Raw genomic sequence first — 21,214 nt, 5'->3', positions numbered from 1 at the left:
TTGTGCCATAGATGAAACAGTGCTCCTAAAATCAAAGCAAAACAATTTCCAAGTGATATATAATTCTCAAATTTTATAACTTGACTTCTAATGGCACTTTGCTCCTACTAAGAAAATACCTTTACTTAAAAAATCAAGATCTTTAAAATGCAGTAGTAGAAGTTCAAAGGCACTGATACCAAAACTGTTGCTTAATTGCTGCAACTCTCTAGCTCTTCACTGACACCTTGGGCAAACAGCAAATTGACTGTTCCATTTTTAGGGGCCATGATCATGAGCTGCAGTTGTATTTCTATGGTATGTTTGAAGGTTGTTCCTTCTGATTTTCTCCTGTGAGATTTCAAAATAGCAAAGCTGCAATTGTTTTTCTTGTTAAAATGGTTATATCTTCAGCCTTCTCTCAGGCCTGAAAGAAGGAGAGTTTTGCCCTTCTGCAAAACTCTGTTAATCTCTGATGGTTAGCAAGCACTGGACAGCAAGAGGGTAGGAAATTATTTCAGCCTCAGTGTCCTCTGAGAAAACACATGGAAGTGTCATCTTTTGCAGTAAGGAAACCTAAATCAAGTGAGCCTGAATGACTTCAGCAATGGCAGAATGGCCAGACAAGGAAATCTTTGCAAAAGGACAGTCTCAGTCTACAGGGCAGAAGCACTGTAGCTGTTCAAAAACTGTATTTAAATTGATACCAGACACCAACAAGAATGAAAGCTTCATGTGTTTTTCCTTCTTTAGTGAGACTCTACCTTCACTTGAGCTTCAACCAGTTGTGGGGTCTAATGTTACACAGAATTCTATCCCTGAAGAAAAGTGGAAAGATAACAGGTCTGATGTCCACATCAACAAAACATAACCTCCTAATCAGGTGTGGACAGCAAAGTCTGACCAGATTGAGAATGGAATGATGAGATGACCAATGTGGGTGTAAAGACATAGGTGCCAGTTATTAATGGAAAAACTGATAGCTCAGTTTAAAGGACTACTATTACTTCTGCCAAATTCTCTGCTGATGATGCCAGACATTCACCATGAAATCAGTTCTTCCCCACTATAGGTAATTCACAGTTATTGATGCTCCAACTACCACTGGACTCTGGCTGAGGCACTGAGTTACCAGACAGGTCAGCAGGCTGCCTTACATCCCATACACTCCCTGCTCAGGCTGCCCTACATCCCATACAATCCCTGCTCCATGCTGCCTTACATCCCATACACTCCCTGGTCCATGCTGCCTTACATCCCATACACTCCCTGGTCCATGCTACCTTACATCCCATACACTCCCTGATTCAGGCTGCCTTACATCTCATACACTCCCTGGTTCAGGCTGCCCTACATCCCATACACTCCCTGGTCCAAGGAGCAAGCTCCTTCCTGGGAAATGAGCTGCTCAGAAGAAATTTTGTAATGCTTGGAAGGCCACTATTGACTGAGAGGAGGTCTGCCATTTGTGCTCCAGCTGGCTGCAGCAGGTTGACTCTGGCTGGATGCCAGGTACCCACCAGGCCTCTCTATCACTGCCCTCCACAGCTGGACAGGGGAGAGAAAATAGAACAGAGGGTTCATGAGCTTAGATAAGGACTGGGAGAGATCACTTACCAAACAGCATCATTGGCTAGAATTATACTTAATCTATTACTAACAAAATCAGAACTGGATAATGAGAAGTAAAATAAAACATTAAAACATCTTCCCCTTCCTCCTTCCCAGCTCTACCTCCTATCCCAGTGGCACAAGGAGACAGGGAATGGGGGTTATGGTCAGTTCATCACTCGTGGCTTTGTCCTGATGCTCAGGGAGAAGAGTCATTCCCCTGCTGCACTGTCATCCCTCCCATGGAAGACAGTTCTCCATGAACCTCTCCAACGTGAGTTCATCTCACAAGCAACAGCTGCCTGTGACCTGCTGTAGCATGGGTTACTCTTCCATGGCATGCAGTCCTTCAAGGTCAGCCTCCTCCAGCATGGACTCCTCTCTCCACAGGTCTCCCACAAGGTCCCAGCCTCCTGTCAAGCCTCCACCTGCTCTGGTAGGGGTCTCCTCCATGGGCTGTGGGTGGATCTCTGCATCCCTGTGGACCTCCATGGGCTGCAGGGGCACAGCTGTCTGCACCATGGGCTGCAGAGAAATCCCAGCTGCAGAGATGCTCCCAGATGCCTGGAGCATCTCCTGCCCCTCCTTCTCCACTGATCTTTATGTCAGCATAGTTGTTCTCACATATTCTCACCCTGCTCTTCTCTGTCTGCAATTACAACTATGCTATTTTTTTTTTCCTTCTTAAATCTCTTCTCACAGAGGCTTTACCACCATTTCTAATTGGTCCAGCCTTGACCAGCAGCACACCCATCTTTGCAGTTGCCAGGGATTGGCTCTTACATGGAAGAAGCTTCTGGCAGTTTCTCACAGAAGCCCCCCCCTGTAGCCCCACCACCACCAAAGCTTGGCCATGCAAAGCCAATACAGTGGCCTACTAAATAACTTAAGCATTCAGCAATGCAGTCTGTATTCCTTTCTCTCTCAACAAAGGCCAAAAAAATACAGTTGAATATGTAGGGATGTGCAAAAAGAACATGGTCCAAGCTATATCACTTCTTCAGCCTGGCTTTTCAGGCTGCTGTCTCCTGTAATGAAAACAAAGCTTTGGGGAACAGGAGTCTTTTCTCTGTGCTGCTGTCCCATACTGCTGGCAGCTTCCTCACCCTCTCTGAAAGGTGACAATTCCCTTGGCTGGTCTAAAAAAGGTTTTATCTACAAGGAAGAAAAGGTACAAACAAACAGCTTTGTGTTGACTCCAAATCCTAAAAGTGGGAATCAATGGTGTGATTTCACACAGATTTACATAGGCAAGCTACTTAGCAACTAAAGACAATTCCATCACATGAGCAATGCAGCTTAAAGGGTGGGTTCAGCAATGCCATGTATTATCTACACTATGCTTGGATTCAAAAAAGAGTCAAGGTACTTTTATGGAGCAAATGTGGGCTGAAAAAGGCATTTTTCACTGAACCACTTGGCATTAAGTTAGTAACTAGAAATGAATATTGTATTCCTTTTCAGGGACAAAACATTTCATGATACTGCAACTGATTCAATATTTGAAAGAGTTTGATGTATGGAGATATAAAGACTTTAAAAATTCAACCGGTCCCTAAAATATTTAAGAAAAAAAGGTTATTTCATAATACATCTTTCACAGCAAGATGTTAAAACAAAAGTTTGGAGTTTGAGTCAAAAATATTCAGATATTGGTGACTGAAAAAGTGATCCTTAAAATAAATACTAAAAAATCATATTTTAACAACTAAAATGAAAACATCCTGAAGTCTTTCTTCTGGGTAACATTATTGCTACACTCTATCTTTTACAAATTCCATCTCCTTAGCTGCTAATTAGTGTTTCTTATTGCACAAGGGTTTTAAGCTCTTGCAGAATATTGTCTCATGTAGCCCTCCCAACTCCTGATGATTCAAGTTTTCTTTTTATTTTACTCTTTCCAAGCCACTGCTTGGAACTGGCTGCTTTTAACTCAACGTTACAGCCCCAGTCTGCAGACTCTCTCTTGCCAGAACTCCCGCAGGTATCCCTCCCATGTACAGAACTGAAAGCTCTGACACTGATCTGGGGAAAACTTTTCAGATCAAAGTAGTAAGTAATTTACCACAAGTTATTAGACTTGCTACATTGGTGCTTCTCCAGACTCCTTTTCTCCATTATGAGAATAAAGATGTTTCTCCCAAACTCTTTCCAATTGTTCAGTCACAGGGTGAACAAAAGATGATTTCTCTTGGTATCTCTCTCTGCAAATTTCATTTGATACAAATTGTATGATATTCACTGTAAAACCTGCACTACTTTATGCTGTAAAGAGATATACTATATTTTTCCAAGAGAACCTCACAGAATATGTAGCAGGGCAGTGAAAGCCCAATTTTTTTTCAGTTGTATTTCCTTTTTTGTGTAACTTCCAACTGCTGATGCCTTGCTAGAATATGACAGTCTGCCCTGCTTTACCTGAAAGAATACAAGAAATGAGGTGCTATCAGCTTGTTCTGACACACTTCTCTTCTACCATAAGATGGCAGACATAGTACATAAATTTTCACTAATATACTGAAAATTACAATTATTAGGCCAATATGTATATGATGCTCCCTACTGTCCTTACTGGCATGAACCAGAAAAAAGTGGTCTCACTGTACCATTATCTGCTACTGCATTCATGGCATGCTATTAGTTCATCGCTGCAGCCCTTTCAAAACAACATGACTTGCCAAGAAAAATAAAATAATAAAAATTTGATCAGGCATAAAACGACTGTATTTTTGGTTAAAGTGCATAACAGTAGCACAATATAGGTAAGATACAGCTTTTGCTTTTATTCAGCTGCTTTGTATGCTGTAGGTATAAATGAGACTTAAACCAAGCATCCAAACTGAACCTTTCAGACGTTAATGTGATGATAGCTGTGTTATTATGAGCCTAATGATATCTGCTGCACACAAGAATACATAGGTGTCATGCTGGGAAACCAATGATCTAGCTCTCATTCTGACTGCAGGCAAAGAATATCTCATCAAAGCTATAAATTTCATGACTCTGTTCCCAAATTTAAAACCCTTAAGGAAATGGCTTTCATGGTTCAACAGTTTTAAAGGGTTGCTCTTACTTGGCTTTGTAACTAGGAAATTAATAGTTCTTCCAAACAAATCAGAATTATGCCATAGCTGTGTGCATTTTCATGCTGTTGCCTTCAGCATTTCACTTCCTTCCCCAGATAACATCACTGCACACTGAATCCACACTGAATTCACCATGGGGAAACATTTATTACCTGCTATGATTTCACTCTATAGCCTTAGATAGGCGATAGAAGTCGTTTGCTCATTGTAAAAATTGTTTTCATTAGGTCATGTGAAACAGAGTCAGTTTCTAATCAATCTTCACTTTTCAGAGTAAAACCAGGGTAAAACCTATCCAGCCTAATGTCAGGGAGAGTTAGTTTCTGTAGTGTGATGCAGAGCAACCAACCAAGAGGTAGCCTGCTTATGGGACTGCAATAAGAAGCACTGAAGTGAGATACTTCCTGTCAGCATGGTTTTCTCCCTTCAAAAATTCCTACTGCGTAAACATTGAAGCTTCTGAGAGGGACTAATCATGTTAAAAAGTTTTCTTAATTTACAGGTATAGAAATGCTTTCTAATGAGCAGAAAATGAATATTGTATTAGAGTTAGCTGCTGTATGTGACACTTTATGCACATGAAGCACCACAATTTGTGCTGTTCAGGAGAAAGATCCTAAATGAGCACCAAATGTTCAGTGTAGCAATATATTTCCAAAATATTGTAGATTCTCATTAAGTCATAAGAAGTTACACATACACTGGGATTAAAATACCAAGACATATTTGCTTTTTTCAGAATCCTTATGATGGCACAACATTGTAGATCCAAGTATTTCAATCCCAGTGAAGCAACAAACAGGAAAGTAAAAGCATCTGCTTCAAAAGTAGCTTTGATTTTTAGCTCATGCCAATCATTTGGAGCCCTATGTTTAATGTAGGAATACAGCATTCAGAGTAAGAATCCTTGCATGACAACAACAATTAGGTAATGTACTAATGGGGTTAATTTAGTAACAGACTATTGCACATATATCTATAATACAACATAACCCACACTTTCATAAATCAGAAATATTACCCTAAGTGAAGAACTTCCACACTGCGAATTTTTGATTCTCCCACGAGGGAGTGGAAAGCTTAGACATTATTTTTTTAAGAACAAAAATTATAGTAAAAGAGAAATTTGCTCTTCTTTGGGGATGAAGTGATTGTCTGTAATAGAAAACAGTGTTGGAGTCCAAAAAATTCTCCACAGCCCACTGTTCCGCAGGAGAGAAAAGAGCAAACATGGAGGATTGAACAAAAACCAACAGCAATCCATCATTAACTGCACAAAAGCAGTGAATTTGCTTTAATATGAGGAAAATGACAGTTTTTCCTCAAGCACAGAAAACATAATTATCCCCTAAGCCACCCTAAAATAGCTATCACTAATGCAATCCAGAAAACTGCAATTCCCAACTGGGGAGCATCATTACTGTCATGCATGACAGGGATGCAGTGGGAAATAAGTAGTTCCCCATCTAGACTTTCAGAACAGCATGTAACTCTTAGTATTAAATAACAGAATAGAGGCGAAGAGAAATAAAAAGGACATTATAACTGTCTGCTTGGGCACATGTACAGAGGGGTGTCTGTGTGTATTTGCATACAAAGAATATACTGCTCCACAAAAGTGACTGCAGTCAGCTGAATTAAAGCTGTCTCAAGTTTTCCTCTTCCTATCTCTAAGTTGAGAGCTTTTTCATCTAAGCTTTTTCAGATGCTTTGAACTTCCTTCTGCAGGAGCTAGGGTGTTTTCAGTATCAAAGCTGGCTTGTGTTTGCAGCATGTACACACCTTTAATAGCAGACACAACATTCTGCATCAGGTTTACACCTTAGTTCTGCTGAAGAGTAACACTCAGAAGCATCATGTCAGAGCCATGTAGAAGTGCTGCAGCCATCTGCTTTACCCAGTGCATTGTATCAAAAAATTCTCTGGACACTGAGGAGAAAAAATATATAATAAAAATGTAATTCATACTGGTAGTTTGAAAACTCAATACACAAAAGAATCAATTCAGCTGCAAATTTTAACTAGAACAGAATCAAAATAAACAAAGCTACCTATGTGATATATATATATACATTTGATATATTTTATCTGATCCATTTGATCTTTATCCGTTAAACACCTCTCCCCCTTTGTTAAATAAACATATCTACAAAGAAGTTGTTAAAATCAGTTTCCGGCATTTTTCTGGCAGGGATGAAGGTAGGACTGCATTTCAATTCAGCCAATTTTTCTCAATTTACACCCCAGCTTTTACTTATGGTAAAATACTGGTTATTAATTTTCAGTGAAAATGTCTAAATCCCATGTTTCAATTTTGAAGTAAATAACCAAGAGGCAGATTATAAACACTGACTGTAGACTTTTGGTGATGTACTTTGGAGCTAGCTAAAACTATGGCTGATGTAATTATACTTTCACAATAAATTTTTGAAGAACTTAGTAAAGATATGGAAATAGCCCTTTAAAGCTCATCAGAGTTATGCATCAAATGGAAGCAAATGGTATCTTTCAATGTCTGAACTGTTTTTCTCACTTGGATGTTTGAGAGCCAAGTAATGCATTTACCTGCAAAACCTGAACAGCAAATAACCACCCTTGTCCTCTCCCACACCTGCACAGTCCTGGGCTGTCACACAGCTTAGACACACAGCAAATGGCAAATGTGCTACCATGGACTGAAAGGAAATAAGATTATATAAAGATTCAAATATTTTGCACAACTGAGGCCCTATCTGTAAATTTCAGGCAGGATAAACCCAAACATTAAGTGCATCAAGTGCAGGCTGAAAGGCCAAGGCATGTCCAATTCATCTCAGTCAGTAACTCCCCCTGTCATTACCTTCCTTTGTTTAACCCCTATGTAAAATTTCCTTCTCTTACCTTTTTTTGTAAGTTACTAGTTTGGTCCTTCAAAGTTCAGAGGCCTTTCAGCCTGTTCCACTGGACACCCTGCCCCTTCTTCAGATCCTGATGAGAACAAAGCTCTGAGAACTATGGTTTTCTGGGGTAGCCTGAAGAAATGAGAAGCGTTCCCTTTGTTTTCACCTACCCTGTGATCCTTCACGTTGCTGCACAGAGGTCCTGCATGGTAAAACTCTGCTTCTGTCTTTACTAAATCTGTCTCTTCCACTGTAGGGAAGAGACAATCATATGCCCCCTCCTCTCTGAGATGGCTACAGTGCTTGATCTGCACAAATGGACCAATGCTGAATTTATTTCATAGGTTTATTTACACAATAGCTGCATCCGTTAAAATGAGATCTAGTGTTATTAAACTCTTGTAGAGTAATTGTGATTGAAATCTGTCCATGAGCTACACACATTTGAACCTCATAAACCAGGAAAGAATTCATAAAAGATATTGCTTAAGCACAGGCATGTTGTTTTTAAAATATCTGAAAATATAATTTACATAGAGAGGATAAAACTGGGGATGGATACTATTTTTACAATCGGATTTAACACTCAATGCAAAAAATGGAAGTATAGCAGAGTGGGAAAAGAAGTGAATTTTTTCAGCTGAAGATAATTTATTTCTCCAGATTATGATAAACTTCAACTTCAGTGAGTGTTGTTTTAAACCCAAAAAAGAATCAGTGAGATTTTTTGTTTTTTTATTGCAATCTGGGAAACTATCAGGCTATAAATATACCTCTGAGTTTCTTGTACTTTCCCATTTAGTGACCTGCACAGGCTAAAAAGCAAAGGTAAATTGGAAAACAAAATTAGGACTATAGGAAGAAAAGTTATTTTAGATGTTTATTACTCACTTGAAGGTCTAATGACACAGAAAGAAGTTATTTTATTTTGTTGGAATGAAAAGAATGGCATGAGAGAATTAGACCTGGGTAAGATGGCCTAATCAAGACAAAAGATTGACATTCATTAAAAGACAATGATCACATGAAGATGGAAAAGGTTTACATAAGGAAAAGTATAATGCAGCCAGAAACCGATTAAAAATCACAATACAAATGTAAAAGTAATTACTTTTGAAAATGTACCATACATATCAAAAAATTCTTGCTTCTACCTACTCCTCAGAAACATTTACTTTAATCACTGATCAGAAGAAACTTCAGAACTCCTTTAGTAGAACATATTTATCTAACTTTTAAGAATCAAAGCTCTTGCTCAGAAATACCAAAATACGTCTGAGTTATAACTATCCTTTAAGGATAACACTGTTTTGCAGAGTAAAACATAAAATTGCCCTATTTGCTTAGTAAATGCTACATGTGATGAAAAACCCATCAGCTTTCTAGAACGTGTTTCAAAAGCTTTCAGAATTTTATTGGTAATGTACTCAGTTCTGATAATTCAGCTTTTAATGTAATCAAGAATATCACCAGGAGCTACTTAATTAATTCCCCAGTGCACCATGAATTTAATTTTCAATGACTTTATTGAGAACTTTTTTTCTTAATTTTACAATGAGAAACTATAACCACTGTTACACAACTTGCAAATATTTCAAACAAGACATCAATCTCCTATTTTTTTGATTTTTTCTGTTCCAAATTCAGCTCCTGAGATGGATTTTCTGCTTCAGCTTCATTTTCATCTTCCTGTAAAAGAAAATGAAAACCTGAACATTAATCAATTTATTGAAAAAGTATACTTTTTCTGCTTATGCAGATGTATGGAATTCGGTACAGTCTTTTGCCATCTTTTGCCTAATGAGCATAAAAATAAGCAAAAAGTCCTTTATTCAAGTGATTGGTTTTGCTCAAGTGTTGAAATAAAAATTATACAAAATTTAAACAAATCCAATTGCCTACATTTATAGCAGAAGAAAAATTTAATGAGTAAATATTTTACTGACCATTTTACTGGATATTAAAGAAATTATTGAATCACACACGGATGACAATATATTCAAAAGACCTACAGCAGAAAATATTACACACCTTTCCTTTGTTCTTGACCAGAGGTTCCCACTAAATAAGTTTTGAATGCAAGAACTTTCATCATTGTACTAAAAATTACTTCTGAAAAGCATCTGCCATTGAAAAATGTTTCATTTTTTTGCGACCAGATATGTTTACTTCACCATTTGATAAAAGACAATAAATTTAACTTCAGAGACACTTTATGTGCTGCAGCATCGTATTTTTGTCCCATCTAGCATATTTTCTTGACAGGTCTGCCAATTTTCCAATTACTTGTACCACCATATGTTATCTGAAGATCAGTCAGGTCTAAAATAGGAAACATGAGCATGTCAGGCAGCAGCATGCTTACAATATTCTACAGCTTCAGCTCCAAGAGTAAGGCTCATAATTCACTATGGCTTCCTCTGGATCTCACTGAAAAAATGAAGTGACATCACAATGCCGGTTTCCATAGGAATGGATCCTATTTTGTGTCCAGTACAAAATCACGACCTCCAAAGTATAAATTATGGAAGAGGGAGAAAACTGTTTTACAAGGCAGCTTGCAACTCATCACATCATGAACAGTCCTTATCACAATTTCAGAGTATGACCAGTTTTCTAGTCCGCATTTTAATTCAATTTACAGAGAATCTTCCACATTCCAATAACACAAAAAAGAAATGAACAGACATTTTGGAATGAAGAAGCATCCTGGCTGCTGTAACAGTAGCCATCACAAGCCAACAGCTGAGACAAAGGAAACACCAGGGACATTTAGGAGGGATCCAGTAACCTGAGGTGTATTTTTCTGATTTAAAAGAACATTTTCATTCTTGTAGGAAAATAACTTTACCTTTTTGTATCCTAGCCTTTCTTTCACTATCAAAGCATGTTTTGTAATGACAACTATAATATTTAGAAGTAGAAAATATATAGGAAGATTACATGGGAAGCACAAAATAGAATAGCAGTAGAAAATCTCATTTAAAAATGTGATCTCGTAATATGTTATGCCCAACTGTAATAAAATGGGAAAGCTAGTTGTTCTATAAAAGTAGCAGATACTTCAAGCCATCATGCCTCTGAATCCTCCCCCTTCTGGGGACAGCCTAGGCACTGAGAAATATTTAATGACTGACTGCTAAAAGCTCTTTCTGGACTGTCATCTTTTCAGTTACCTTTAAAACATGTAGTGCTCCCTGTGGCTCTTTTCATTTAGCTGGGAAAACAAGACTGTGCATGTGTGTGAAACCAAACACTGAAGATTTGTTGAAATTAGATGAGTAGAATATATTAAAGAGACAGAAATGTATAGTATACATACAGAGGTCAAACTTCAAATGAAAACACACAGGGCAGAATCAGAAACAACAAAGGAGTACGGTGTTACCAAGCTTACTGCTCTTACAGGTGACAAAAGACTATTGTGGAATAAAAAAATACTCACAGAAACTTTTGCCTGCTATGGAAAAGCAGCCAGGTTATTTAATGAAGAATATGTTACTAAAAGAACAGCCACTCTGTGTGTTTCTGCAGGTCCCCACCCACAGCAGTTGTATTCCACCTGACCTCAGAGCCAACAAATCCCCCTTCCTAGCACTCAACTTGACATTATCCTGATGTCCTCACTTGTCCTTCTTCATACAGGAATATAAACCCTACAATATCATTCTTTCCCAGAACTCTTCACATATTGCTTAGGACTTCCTCTCCTAAGAGATGGAGCATGCAGAAATTTCAGAGACAGGGCCATACTTTCACTGAGGACTACAAGAGGGTTAAGGCACACTAGGCTAAATACTGAATATTGGCTTCCTGACGTTTTTGATGGCAAAAAAGTTTTTATCCAATGAATGAGGTTTTTTTAGAGAATCTTCTACCTTTGTGTAAATTTGAAATGTTTAATTCTGTGCTCAAAAGGTCATGCTTGCACTCTGGCAGAATTCCTAGATTACCACAGCAGCTGCAGTGATCAGTGTATTCTGAGATGCAGAAATAATGGCTGTTGGTGATGGCAGCACCAGGATTTGCTTGGGTTGAATACTCCAGATGGAAGCATCAACTTTGGGATATTTTGCAGAACTAATACTTTTCCTTTGTTGATTTCCTGTTGCTTCAACCAAGTGAAACATATTCAAACAGGTAAAATCTACCAGCAGAACACAAACTTGACTTATGTGGGCAGATTCCAAAGCACAAGTCATCCAGATTGGCTGATTTTTAAAATTTTTTTGGTTTTTTTTCATTTTTATGCCCAAAAACTGTCTCACTAGCATTGCACTGAACCAGGCTCCACATAAAACATCATAATTTTGTACAAAGGTTTTCACTCCATCTTGTTTTCCAAGAACAGAAGCACACCTAATTTGGAGGCAAAAGTTTGGTATCTCTGAACACAGGTGATTACTGTGCAAAGCTCAGAGTAGTGATGTCTGATCTTTCTCACAGCTAAAGGAGAAAACTTGTTCTTTATTAGACATGCCCTGAGCCAGATAAGTTCCCAGGCTGTGCACTGCCACATGAACAACAGTGGCAGCACAAACAGGATGGCAGAAAGATCTTCTGGGGAACACTGGAAGGTAAGAACCACCAGTTTTGGCATTCATGCAGCTTCCTACCAGAAAAGAACTGACAGCAGAGGCCTCAGAATGACTATGTCAGGATAATTTGGGACACAAAACTTTACAAATTATAAGAAGTGTTCTATTACTGCCAGTATGCTTGGGGAAGATCTGAACTGGCAATTTAGAGCACACATTAACCATATCACAAAAACCCCAATATTTACCCACTATTTACCCACATGTGAAAACCCACTATTATTTCAGTTTGATGACAATGCAAGATTTCTATGAAATGCTTTATTTTTTAGTGGCCCAAGAGGCAGCCCAGTGATTGAACACAGAATAGTGAAATGGTTGGAGTTTCCAATGTCATTAATAATGTTTGAATTTTCATCTACATAGCCTATATAGCCTAATTATCTGGAAATTATACAAAAGAGACTGCAGATTAAATATATTTAATATATTTGTTTTAGTAATTACCACCTACCATTATCATTATAATGCTTTTAATTCTGATGAATAGCAAAGGAAAATCTTTTATTTTCATGTTATCTGTTAAAAAGCAGTCCATGATGGCAGTATGCAAAGCTTCTATTACCAGCAGCTACACAGCAGACAAAACTGAATTCTGGTTTCTGCCCACAGAAATTCAGTTCACATTATTTTTATTAATACCTCACATCTCTTTTTATATTATTATTTATTTTTTTCCAGACACCTATGACTCTTACATCTAGTGCTTTCTGCTCTAAAAATCCTAAAATCAAAGTAGATTTTCCTAGCAGATGTCACAAGTCAAACTTTTAAAGTAGTTCTTGCCATCGGATGCCAAAAATCAAACTTGTCTCCGTATCTTTTGTAACTACAGAAAACCATAGACTCAAATATCATAATAGTAAATACACTCACCAAAAAGATACCTCTGCACAGATCTGGTGACTTGGAATAGCCAAGGGATGTGATTCCCTCAAGACCATACTACTACTCCTACTGAAAAAGGGCACCCAAGCAGCCCAAAGCTTATTTGAATATTGAAATGAATGAAGTTTACTAGTCTGGAATTGATGTTATTACAGACTTATAAAACTAACAGGGAAAAGGAAAAGTACAAAGAGCATTACAAAGTGTTGCTAAGCTCAACACTCTGAACTGAAATGCCAGCTCAGGAGCTCCTCAAGCCATTGGACACCTCATCTGCATCCTGATGACACTGATGGAGAGATGGACCTTCCACATTAGTTTTCCTAAATCCCACCTTTTCTCTGATGGAAACAAGGTACTGGATTAAAGGGTCCTTTGGATGCTCTGCAGGTGTTTTCAAATGTCCTACAAACATCTCTTCTTTTTTAGTCTATACTTGGTAGCTGAGCATTTAAGAGTCACAGCAACAGTATGGGGCCAGGAATTTAGAAACGAGACCCTCGAATCTGCCACATAATTAAATATTTGATTTATTGAAGTATTAATCACTCAATAGCTTTGCTGAATTTAAGGAGAGCACTTCAATATTTAGATATCTTTAGGTCACAAAAACTAAAGGTAAGAAACTGACTTTTAAATTCTATTTCTAAAGTTTTGAGCTGACAGTTGAAAAAGACTGTGATATGATTTCATCTCTTTGAAAGCATGTTTAAGGTCAACCACATTATTCTTTGACCAAAGAATAATGGGTCTGAGACAGAAAAGTAATTATTCCAGAATATTCCCCTGTAGACAAATTCTGGAATGAAAAAAGAAAGAAAGAAAAAAAAAAAAAAGCCTAGAAACAGGGGTTTGAGTATCCCTTTTGCTTTTTAGTCCCTCCAACCAATTTCCTTCAAAATGTCTGAGAATTTATTTTTTCTCCATTAGTTAATGAAATGAAATCTGGAAAATGACAGTGAATTAGACAATTCTTAACCCTACAGGAAATCTGACACTCTTCTGCAAATAGAACATATCACACATTAATTAACTGTGCTAGGACATGCATCAATTCCCAGTTCTGTTCATTGCACCACACCTGTAATATCTGGAGTTGCATTACAGTGTTGACTATTTTGCAAATTATTTGACTATTTTTAATCAATATTCTAAACTTAATAAGCAGCTATACATTATGGGATTATATAAAGAATTATCTGAATAATAAGAAAGTTTTCAAAACACAAAAAATGCCTTGCTATAAGGAGGAATGACTAAAGGGTTGTCTCTGCTAGTACATAATCTAGAACTAGCATCTCTAAAGCACTCAGAACCAAATTCTGATGCCAGTACTTTCTAGAGTGTCTTAACCCAAAAAACCTGTAATATGACTAACAGACTAAATTATTAAGGATGCCCAGCTGGCATTTCATCTCTTGTCTCACAGAATCTAGCTAGGAAAACACCACTTGGAAGTCAGTAAAAATAATTTTATACTCTTAAAAAATAGATCAGGAAAAAAAATTAATTTATTAAATATTAGAGCTTTTGTTTGTGTATGTGAAAGTCTAGATTCCAAAGTCTCAGGCCAAATTTGGACGAAAATGAGTGTCAGGGAAAAACTGGGAGCTAAGATAGTGTCTCTGTTAAATCCCCAAAAGGAAAGCATCTAGCAGTAAAATTCAAAAGTTAATTTAATGCCAAAGCCTATGTTATCTTCTTCAATAGTGTTATTGACAACCCTTGTAATGAACAGTGGCACAAAAATACAGTACAAATGGAACAGTTCTTTACCAATGCATATTAGAAGCAAATATACATTTCTTGTGATAGATGACAGTTTTCTGTAACCACAGCTCCGCAGTGATAAGGCAGCTGTTTGCTTCCCAAGAAAAGGAGACCCTTGCTACATGGATCATTTTCATAGTGACAGCCTTGACAAGTTTGACATTTGCTTCATGAAGAATTCTAAAGCAACCATCAAGAAAATGCCCCCTTTGGGACCACTGGATATCTGACAGTTGTACCTTTTAATGCACATTGCCATTAATTCTTACTGTCAAAGCCCACCAAAGTCCTACAGCACAATCTCTGCTGATCTGGTACACTATAAAGTGGAGGCTATGAAGGGACTAGCCATTACAATGTAAGCAAACATGACATCAATTAACTCGAAGCAGCTCTCCACCCCACTTTGTTCCACAAAAAGAGCAATGCTGCAGTGTTTCCTTACCAAGCAGTACCAACTGCTGAGCTCTAGGTGGCAATGCAAGACCAGCAGAACTACTTTTACACTAAAGCTCCTCTTCAAGAAACTACAAGCAGCTGCATGTTTATCACAAACTCTCTCCTTTAACTCACACTGCTACAAGAACTTTAAAGTCTTTTTGAAATGTTTGTCAGTGTTCTGTATTTTCTACTTCCTTGTTGCTAATTCTGATTATACAGATAAATGTACCATTGCAAGAGCCCTTACAGTCAAATTTCATTTAACGCTTAGTACAGAAGTGGAATTTCATGCCAGATTTCAAATCTTCCATCTGTTCCTCTCCTTTTTAGGAGGCAACCATTCCACTGAGTGGTCCCTTTGGCTGACTGCCACTACAGTTGGGATCCTCTTCAGGGCAGGTGGTGCTTGAAACCCAACCATTGTTTCACAAGTTCAGCTGGTTCTCCTTGAAGAAAGTAGAGGAAAATGTTTCCTCTTTAAGAATCTGAGTCTCTGAAGGTTCAGGTTTATGAACATTTGACTGCACCTATAAATGCTTAGATATCACAAACCTGCAACATCAACTAAGAAAGAGATGAAAAGCAGCTTTAACAGGACTGTTCTGTGCCCATATAGGACAGGTCTTAATTTCCACTCCAGAGTGAGAGGGCACTCTAGTTTTCACAATGACACCATCAAGAATAAGATAATTTCTAAGGCAAATTTGTCCTTCAATTATAATAATGACATCTATGCATTGACATCTATTGTGTTTATATATATATATATATATATATAAAATATAAACACATACATGGACACCAAAATAGCACTACTTATGTTGCAACATAATAATTTATGAATTGTAAATTTAAAAGAATAAGTTCTACTTTATATATACTACTACATATATACTATATATGTATATAGTAGTAGTATAATATATATATTAAATATAATTTATATATAGTATATATATACTGTATATACTATATTCTTCAATACTACTACAGAATAATATTTCATAGCCTAGAAATGCATATTATATTGAAGAAAATTTTAAATATTTATGGTTATACACTCACCATATTTACACTATACATTTACTAAATTATAGGAAAAAAACCTAATTCATGTTTGTATCCTTTATACTAGGAAATAAAATGGCTTCTCTTACAATAGTTACATGAGAACAAAAGGTGTTTTGGTCTGGCCAACAATAAGGAATTAATAGCTCTATTTCTTAGTACTATTTAATGAAAGAAAACCTAAGAAGCACAGGCCTAATTTTTAGGAGCTCAGTTGTTAGGCTATACATGTATCCTGGTATGTACTAAATGACAGCTGAAGATTTTTTCATGCTTTAATTGCTTTCTCAAATAAGTTTGGGAAATATAATCTGCAAATAATCTATATATATATAACTACAGCCCTTTATCAAGAGGTCTGAACATTCTTTGCTTCAACAATTATTAACAACATAAAATGGAAAAGTATTAACATACTTTAATATAAAAACTGAGTTTGAGTTATACAAAAATGCTTTTGGAAGCTACTCTCAAGACAGGCTGCCCAAAGTTGAAGGCAGCTGAAAGACATCACTGTAAACATCACTGAAGGACACATTTATAACAGAAAAAGACAGCACTACCATATGAAAGGAATAAATTTATCCCAATAACAGAGAAAACATAGACCCTAATGAAAATGTTTTAGGAAAAATGAGTACATTGCATGCTTCTGACCAAAATTAATTAGGATTTTAATGTTTTACATTGCCACCATAATTCTTTAAATGGTGCATTTATTTCATAGTAATAAACATTCGGTTCATTAAGTAAAGTTCAAAATCTGTGTTACTCGCTACATTTAACAACCTTTGGCCCTCTTCTGTATTTCTTGATTCAGGTTTCCAAAGCATTGAATAAGCAATTGAGGAACACAATTAAATTTCATGACTCTGCATATTTAGGATTCTTATTTCATCGAAGTCAAAGGGCAATTAATCTACCATTCTATACTGAATTCCAACTTTAGTGAGCCATGATAGATATTGAAATGAACTTACAGGAAATGCTTAATTAAATTACTGTAAAATGCATAACTAAAGTTTTTTCCTTCTTTATGACAAAAGAAAATGCATATTTAATTGGAAAAACCTACTGCAGTAATATTAATTTAATAACTTGGGAATTTGTGAAAATATTGCTATAATGTGACAGATGAGAATTCAGAAAGCTTTTTTCTTATTTCATCGGAACATTTCACCTGAGTACAGCCATGAAATTCTGTTCAGGTTCAATGCATAAAAGCAGGAACTTTCAATGGAGTTAATATGATGACATTGCCTTCATTTTGTCATTTATTTTCTAAAATGTGATATAAGTAAATGTTGCAGAAATGACTTTATATTTGCTGTAATACAGAACTCCTATATTTAGTCACAATTCATGACATTGTCAACAAAACAGATAGAAATGAATGAAGAAGTAGATGAAGGCTAGACTGTGAGAGCAAACAGAATCTGTGCTACTGCTGAAGCAATTAAAGACTAAAAAGACTTTTGCTTAAAACAAAAACAAAACCAAAAACCCTCAAAATTCCTTTCAGCAGGTCCCACAAACACATACTACTATTTAAATTTGGAATCCAACAACCATAACTAAACAAATGTTTCAATTACTTCAATAACTTCAATTAAATAAAATCCCCAAAAGAGCATTTTAGGACCAGATCTGTAGCATCATATTAGCAGTGCCTTCCATCTCTCATGGAAGATCTACTCTTTTCCTACTGTCCTCATTTATTTAATCTGAACCAACACAAGCATTGCAGTCCTACCCAGAAGGCAAAATCATTGGTTTCCAAGATGTCCAAACACACTTTTAATTTGACTATATAGAATCATAGAATGAATCCTTTCACCCATTTGGCCACTGACTTGAAACCTAACAAGACAAGAAATCTATGGCTTTAAAGGCTGGGCTTCAGTTGGTTTGATGACAAAGGAAGTGTTGTAGGTTTGTTTTTATGTTTAGACTTTATTGCTCTATTTGAAGGATCCTGTTCTGAGCCCGTAATCATGCCTAAACAGTCCTGTTCCATACAATAGTTCAGATCAGTTGCCTTAGAAACATCAAGGATGGGTTGGTAAGAGAACACAGAGTCAATTTGGAAACAAGGTTGTAACATTTCATATACCAAGGTTTTAACAGTTTCAGACTGATCAGCTTCCAAATAATTAAAAAAAAAAGAAAAAAAAAAGAAAAGAAAGAAAAAAAGAATGTATCAGATTTAACAGTAGATCTCCTCAAACTCCATTCCTCTTTGCATTACCAAGTGAGGACTGAAAGGCACATGTTATTTAATTCAGTGGGTATACTGAGGAATGTTTTGGTAATTTGTCATGATAGTGAAGTTGCTTCACTGTAATTTTCTGAAGTCAGAATCAAATGAAATTTTTTCAACTATAAATAATGTGATGCCCAACCATTTAATGTTTCAAATATCATCAAAAAGAACTTTACAAAAAAAGTGCCCTGTAAAAGCAACATCTGCCTTCAAACATACTCCGAAATCCTTCCAAAACCTTACAACATAAGGTTATAACTTAATATCTAGCAATATTCATACACTTCATGGAAAAAAAAAATTAGTTGCCTTTCAGAAAATTAGAATCAAATTAATTGACAGACCCCATCGTGGTGCTGGTAGTCACTGCAAACAGGGCTTCTCATATGTTCATTGTGCATTGCTTTCTGATAAATTTGTAAATCACTGTTTCACTAAACTACATCAAAGTCATCTTTTGGTTTGTCAACAGCTTGCTTCCCATCTCTGCCTACCCTCCAACAAATCACACATAACTCTTAGAAGAGTGGGAGAAAAAAACACTTTGATGTGATTCAATTACTGAAAAGCTATATTCCAAAAGATTCCCAAAGCTAGGGGAATTTGGCTATAACTAATTAGTGTTTTGCATATTTATGAGAGAAGAGCTCATTACAGAGCTTACATTATAAATTGTTGTTTATGTACTTTTTCCTTGACAGTCTAAGTCACTTAATATCATTCACTGAAACTCCTTTTGAAGCTCACTAAACTCTATGCCTCAGAAGGCTTTTTGTCTCCCATTACATGATATCACAGTGCTGCCAAGACATAATATTCTTCACCATATATTCTTTACCATTAAGGGGCACAGCTTGCAGTCATACATGCATTGTTGCATTTAACCCATCTGATTGCTGAGCTGAACACTACCATTGACTGGTGCTACGTATGAGCTACACTGTAGAACGACACTTCTCTGGAGTGGGTACCAAATTTAAAGAGCCCCTGAATTAAGCAGGATATTTTAATTATGGGCATTTAAGAGGAAGTTGAGCTATTTTCAGATGTCTTATGTTTTCCTGAAATCCTAGTGCTGCTACTTAACTGTCTCTACAGAGTTTCTGCCTGTCACCTTACGGAGGGTCAGCTACAGCCCCATGGTGATGTTGGTACTTGATGCTCTCTGCTCTTTCTCAACAGCTGCTCCTCTACCTGTCAGTGTTACCTAACAACGTCAAGCAAAAGCTTCCATCTGCATTCATTTTACTTGGTTGCAATCTATTTGGTTTCCTTCACTGGTTTTTCTCTTTTTGCATGCACAGGAGCTCCAGGAATTGGATATCATTATAGCAGTGGCTATTTCCTTATTTTCTGTTTACTGATGATTTAAGATAAACTTACCATGTCTATTTTGCTCACAAAACTTAACATGCAGTATATTAAAAAAAAGGTTATGTAGAAAAACAGGCTCATGGTCTTCTTTGGCAAATATCACTTGGTATTCAAGACAACCCATTTTACTGCTTCCTCTCCTCTACACGTAACTTAGATGACCAACAAATCAAGAACCACAGAAGCCTGTAGCACTGCCATTTAATTCAGCATTTAAATTTAGAAAAAAAAGATAACTTTACTACTTATTCTGCCAATGTAACTTTTAAATGATTATTAACTATATACAGGACTGTGAAGAAAATACAGTAAATGCCATCTATTTTGGCAGACAACAAATCAAGGATCTTATTTTTCCTACATTAACTGATGTTTCTCTTTGTCTGTCAGTACTTTCCTTAAGCTCAGTGAAAGTTAGTAGCATTAATTACTTGTTACTTGAATTGGACTTATGTATTTTCAATTCACTTGCACTCAAGGAAACCTTTCAGGAGGTAAGTTCTCAAAAGAGCAAATAATGAAAAATTTTGTTAGCTGTGCTTCCCCTGTCCACTGAAAATTCCACCAAATGATGCTTTTTAAGACCTAGATATAGAAAAGTCTCTAGGTCTCCTTTGAATATTTTGCTATTCAAAATGATAAATGATAATACATAGATATAATATTTATTTAGCCATAATAAATGACTGGTGAAGTCATATCATACCACATACTATATAAACACATCTGGGGAGTTTGACCATGTAGAGTCTAAAATCAGTTATGAAAAGAAAACGAAAGAACAAAAAGTAAAATATCAGGGAAGCTAAGTAGGTTAGGGTAATGGCCATGTACATTAATCACATTTTTGTTCCAAGTATGGCTAATAAATGAAGAAAGATTAAAAAGTGGCTAGCATCAAAATGAATATATAGCTATTTAAAATAGAAATATTTTATATTCTTTATAAAACAAATTGATTGTACAGGACAGACCAAAAAAAATCAAACAGTTATTGCAGATATTTTATCAAAATAATACTGAAGCTTGAGTCAGTAGAGGTGTCCTGAGATGAAGTCATGGGGGAAACACCCTGTATAAGAAAAGCTGAGGAAACCCCTGGATTTCTGAAAAATGTCAATGAAGAAGAAGAAGAAATGGAGAAGTAGTACTTAACAGGTCTTCTAATCTAAAGGAGGGTCACTAGCAGAAACCAACATAAAGCTAAAGCATGTGTAGATAGTAAAGCATGGTATGAAACTCAAATGAGGAATTTCT

At 36.5% G+C, this 21,214-nt stretch overlaps 1 protein-coding gene across 3 annotated transcripts in view; it reads right to left on the bottom strand.

The window, feature by feature from the left end:
* Window positions 1-8,413: 8,413 nt before the first annotated feature.
* PHF14 (PHD finger protein 14) overlaps window positions 8,414-21,214 on the bottom strand; it is a 160,286-nt gene continuing 147,485 nt past the window's right edge. For all 3 annotated transcript variants that reach the window (XM_050970816.1, XM_050970815.1, XM_050970817.1), the window contains one exon: window positions 8,414-9,244. Coding sequence is in view for 2 of the 3 variants with exons in the window: in XM_050970815.1 (XP_050826772.1) it covers window positions 9,170-9,244 (75 nt within the window). In the remaining variant the exon portion in view is untranslated. The remainder of the gene's footprint in view (window positions 9,245-21,214) is intronic.

The sequence above is a fragment of the Serinus canaria genome, chromosome 2, assembly GCF_022539315.1.
Source record: "Serinus canaria isolate serCan28SL12 chromosome 2, serCan2020, whole genome shotgun sequence".
Lineage (NCBI taxonomy): Eukaryota > Metazoa > Chordata > Aves > Passeriformes > Fringillidae > Serinus > Serinus canaria.
This window is presented reverse-complemented; position numbering and strand designations above follow the sequence as displayed.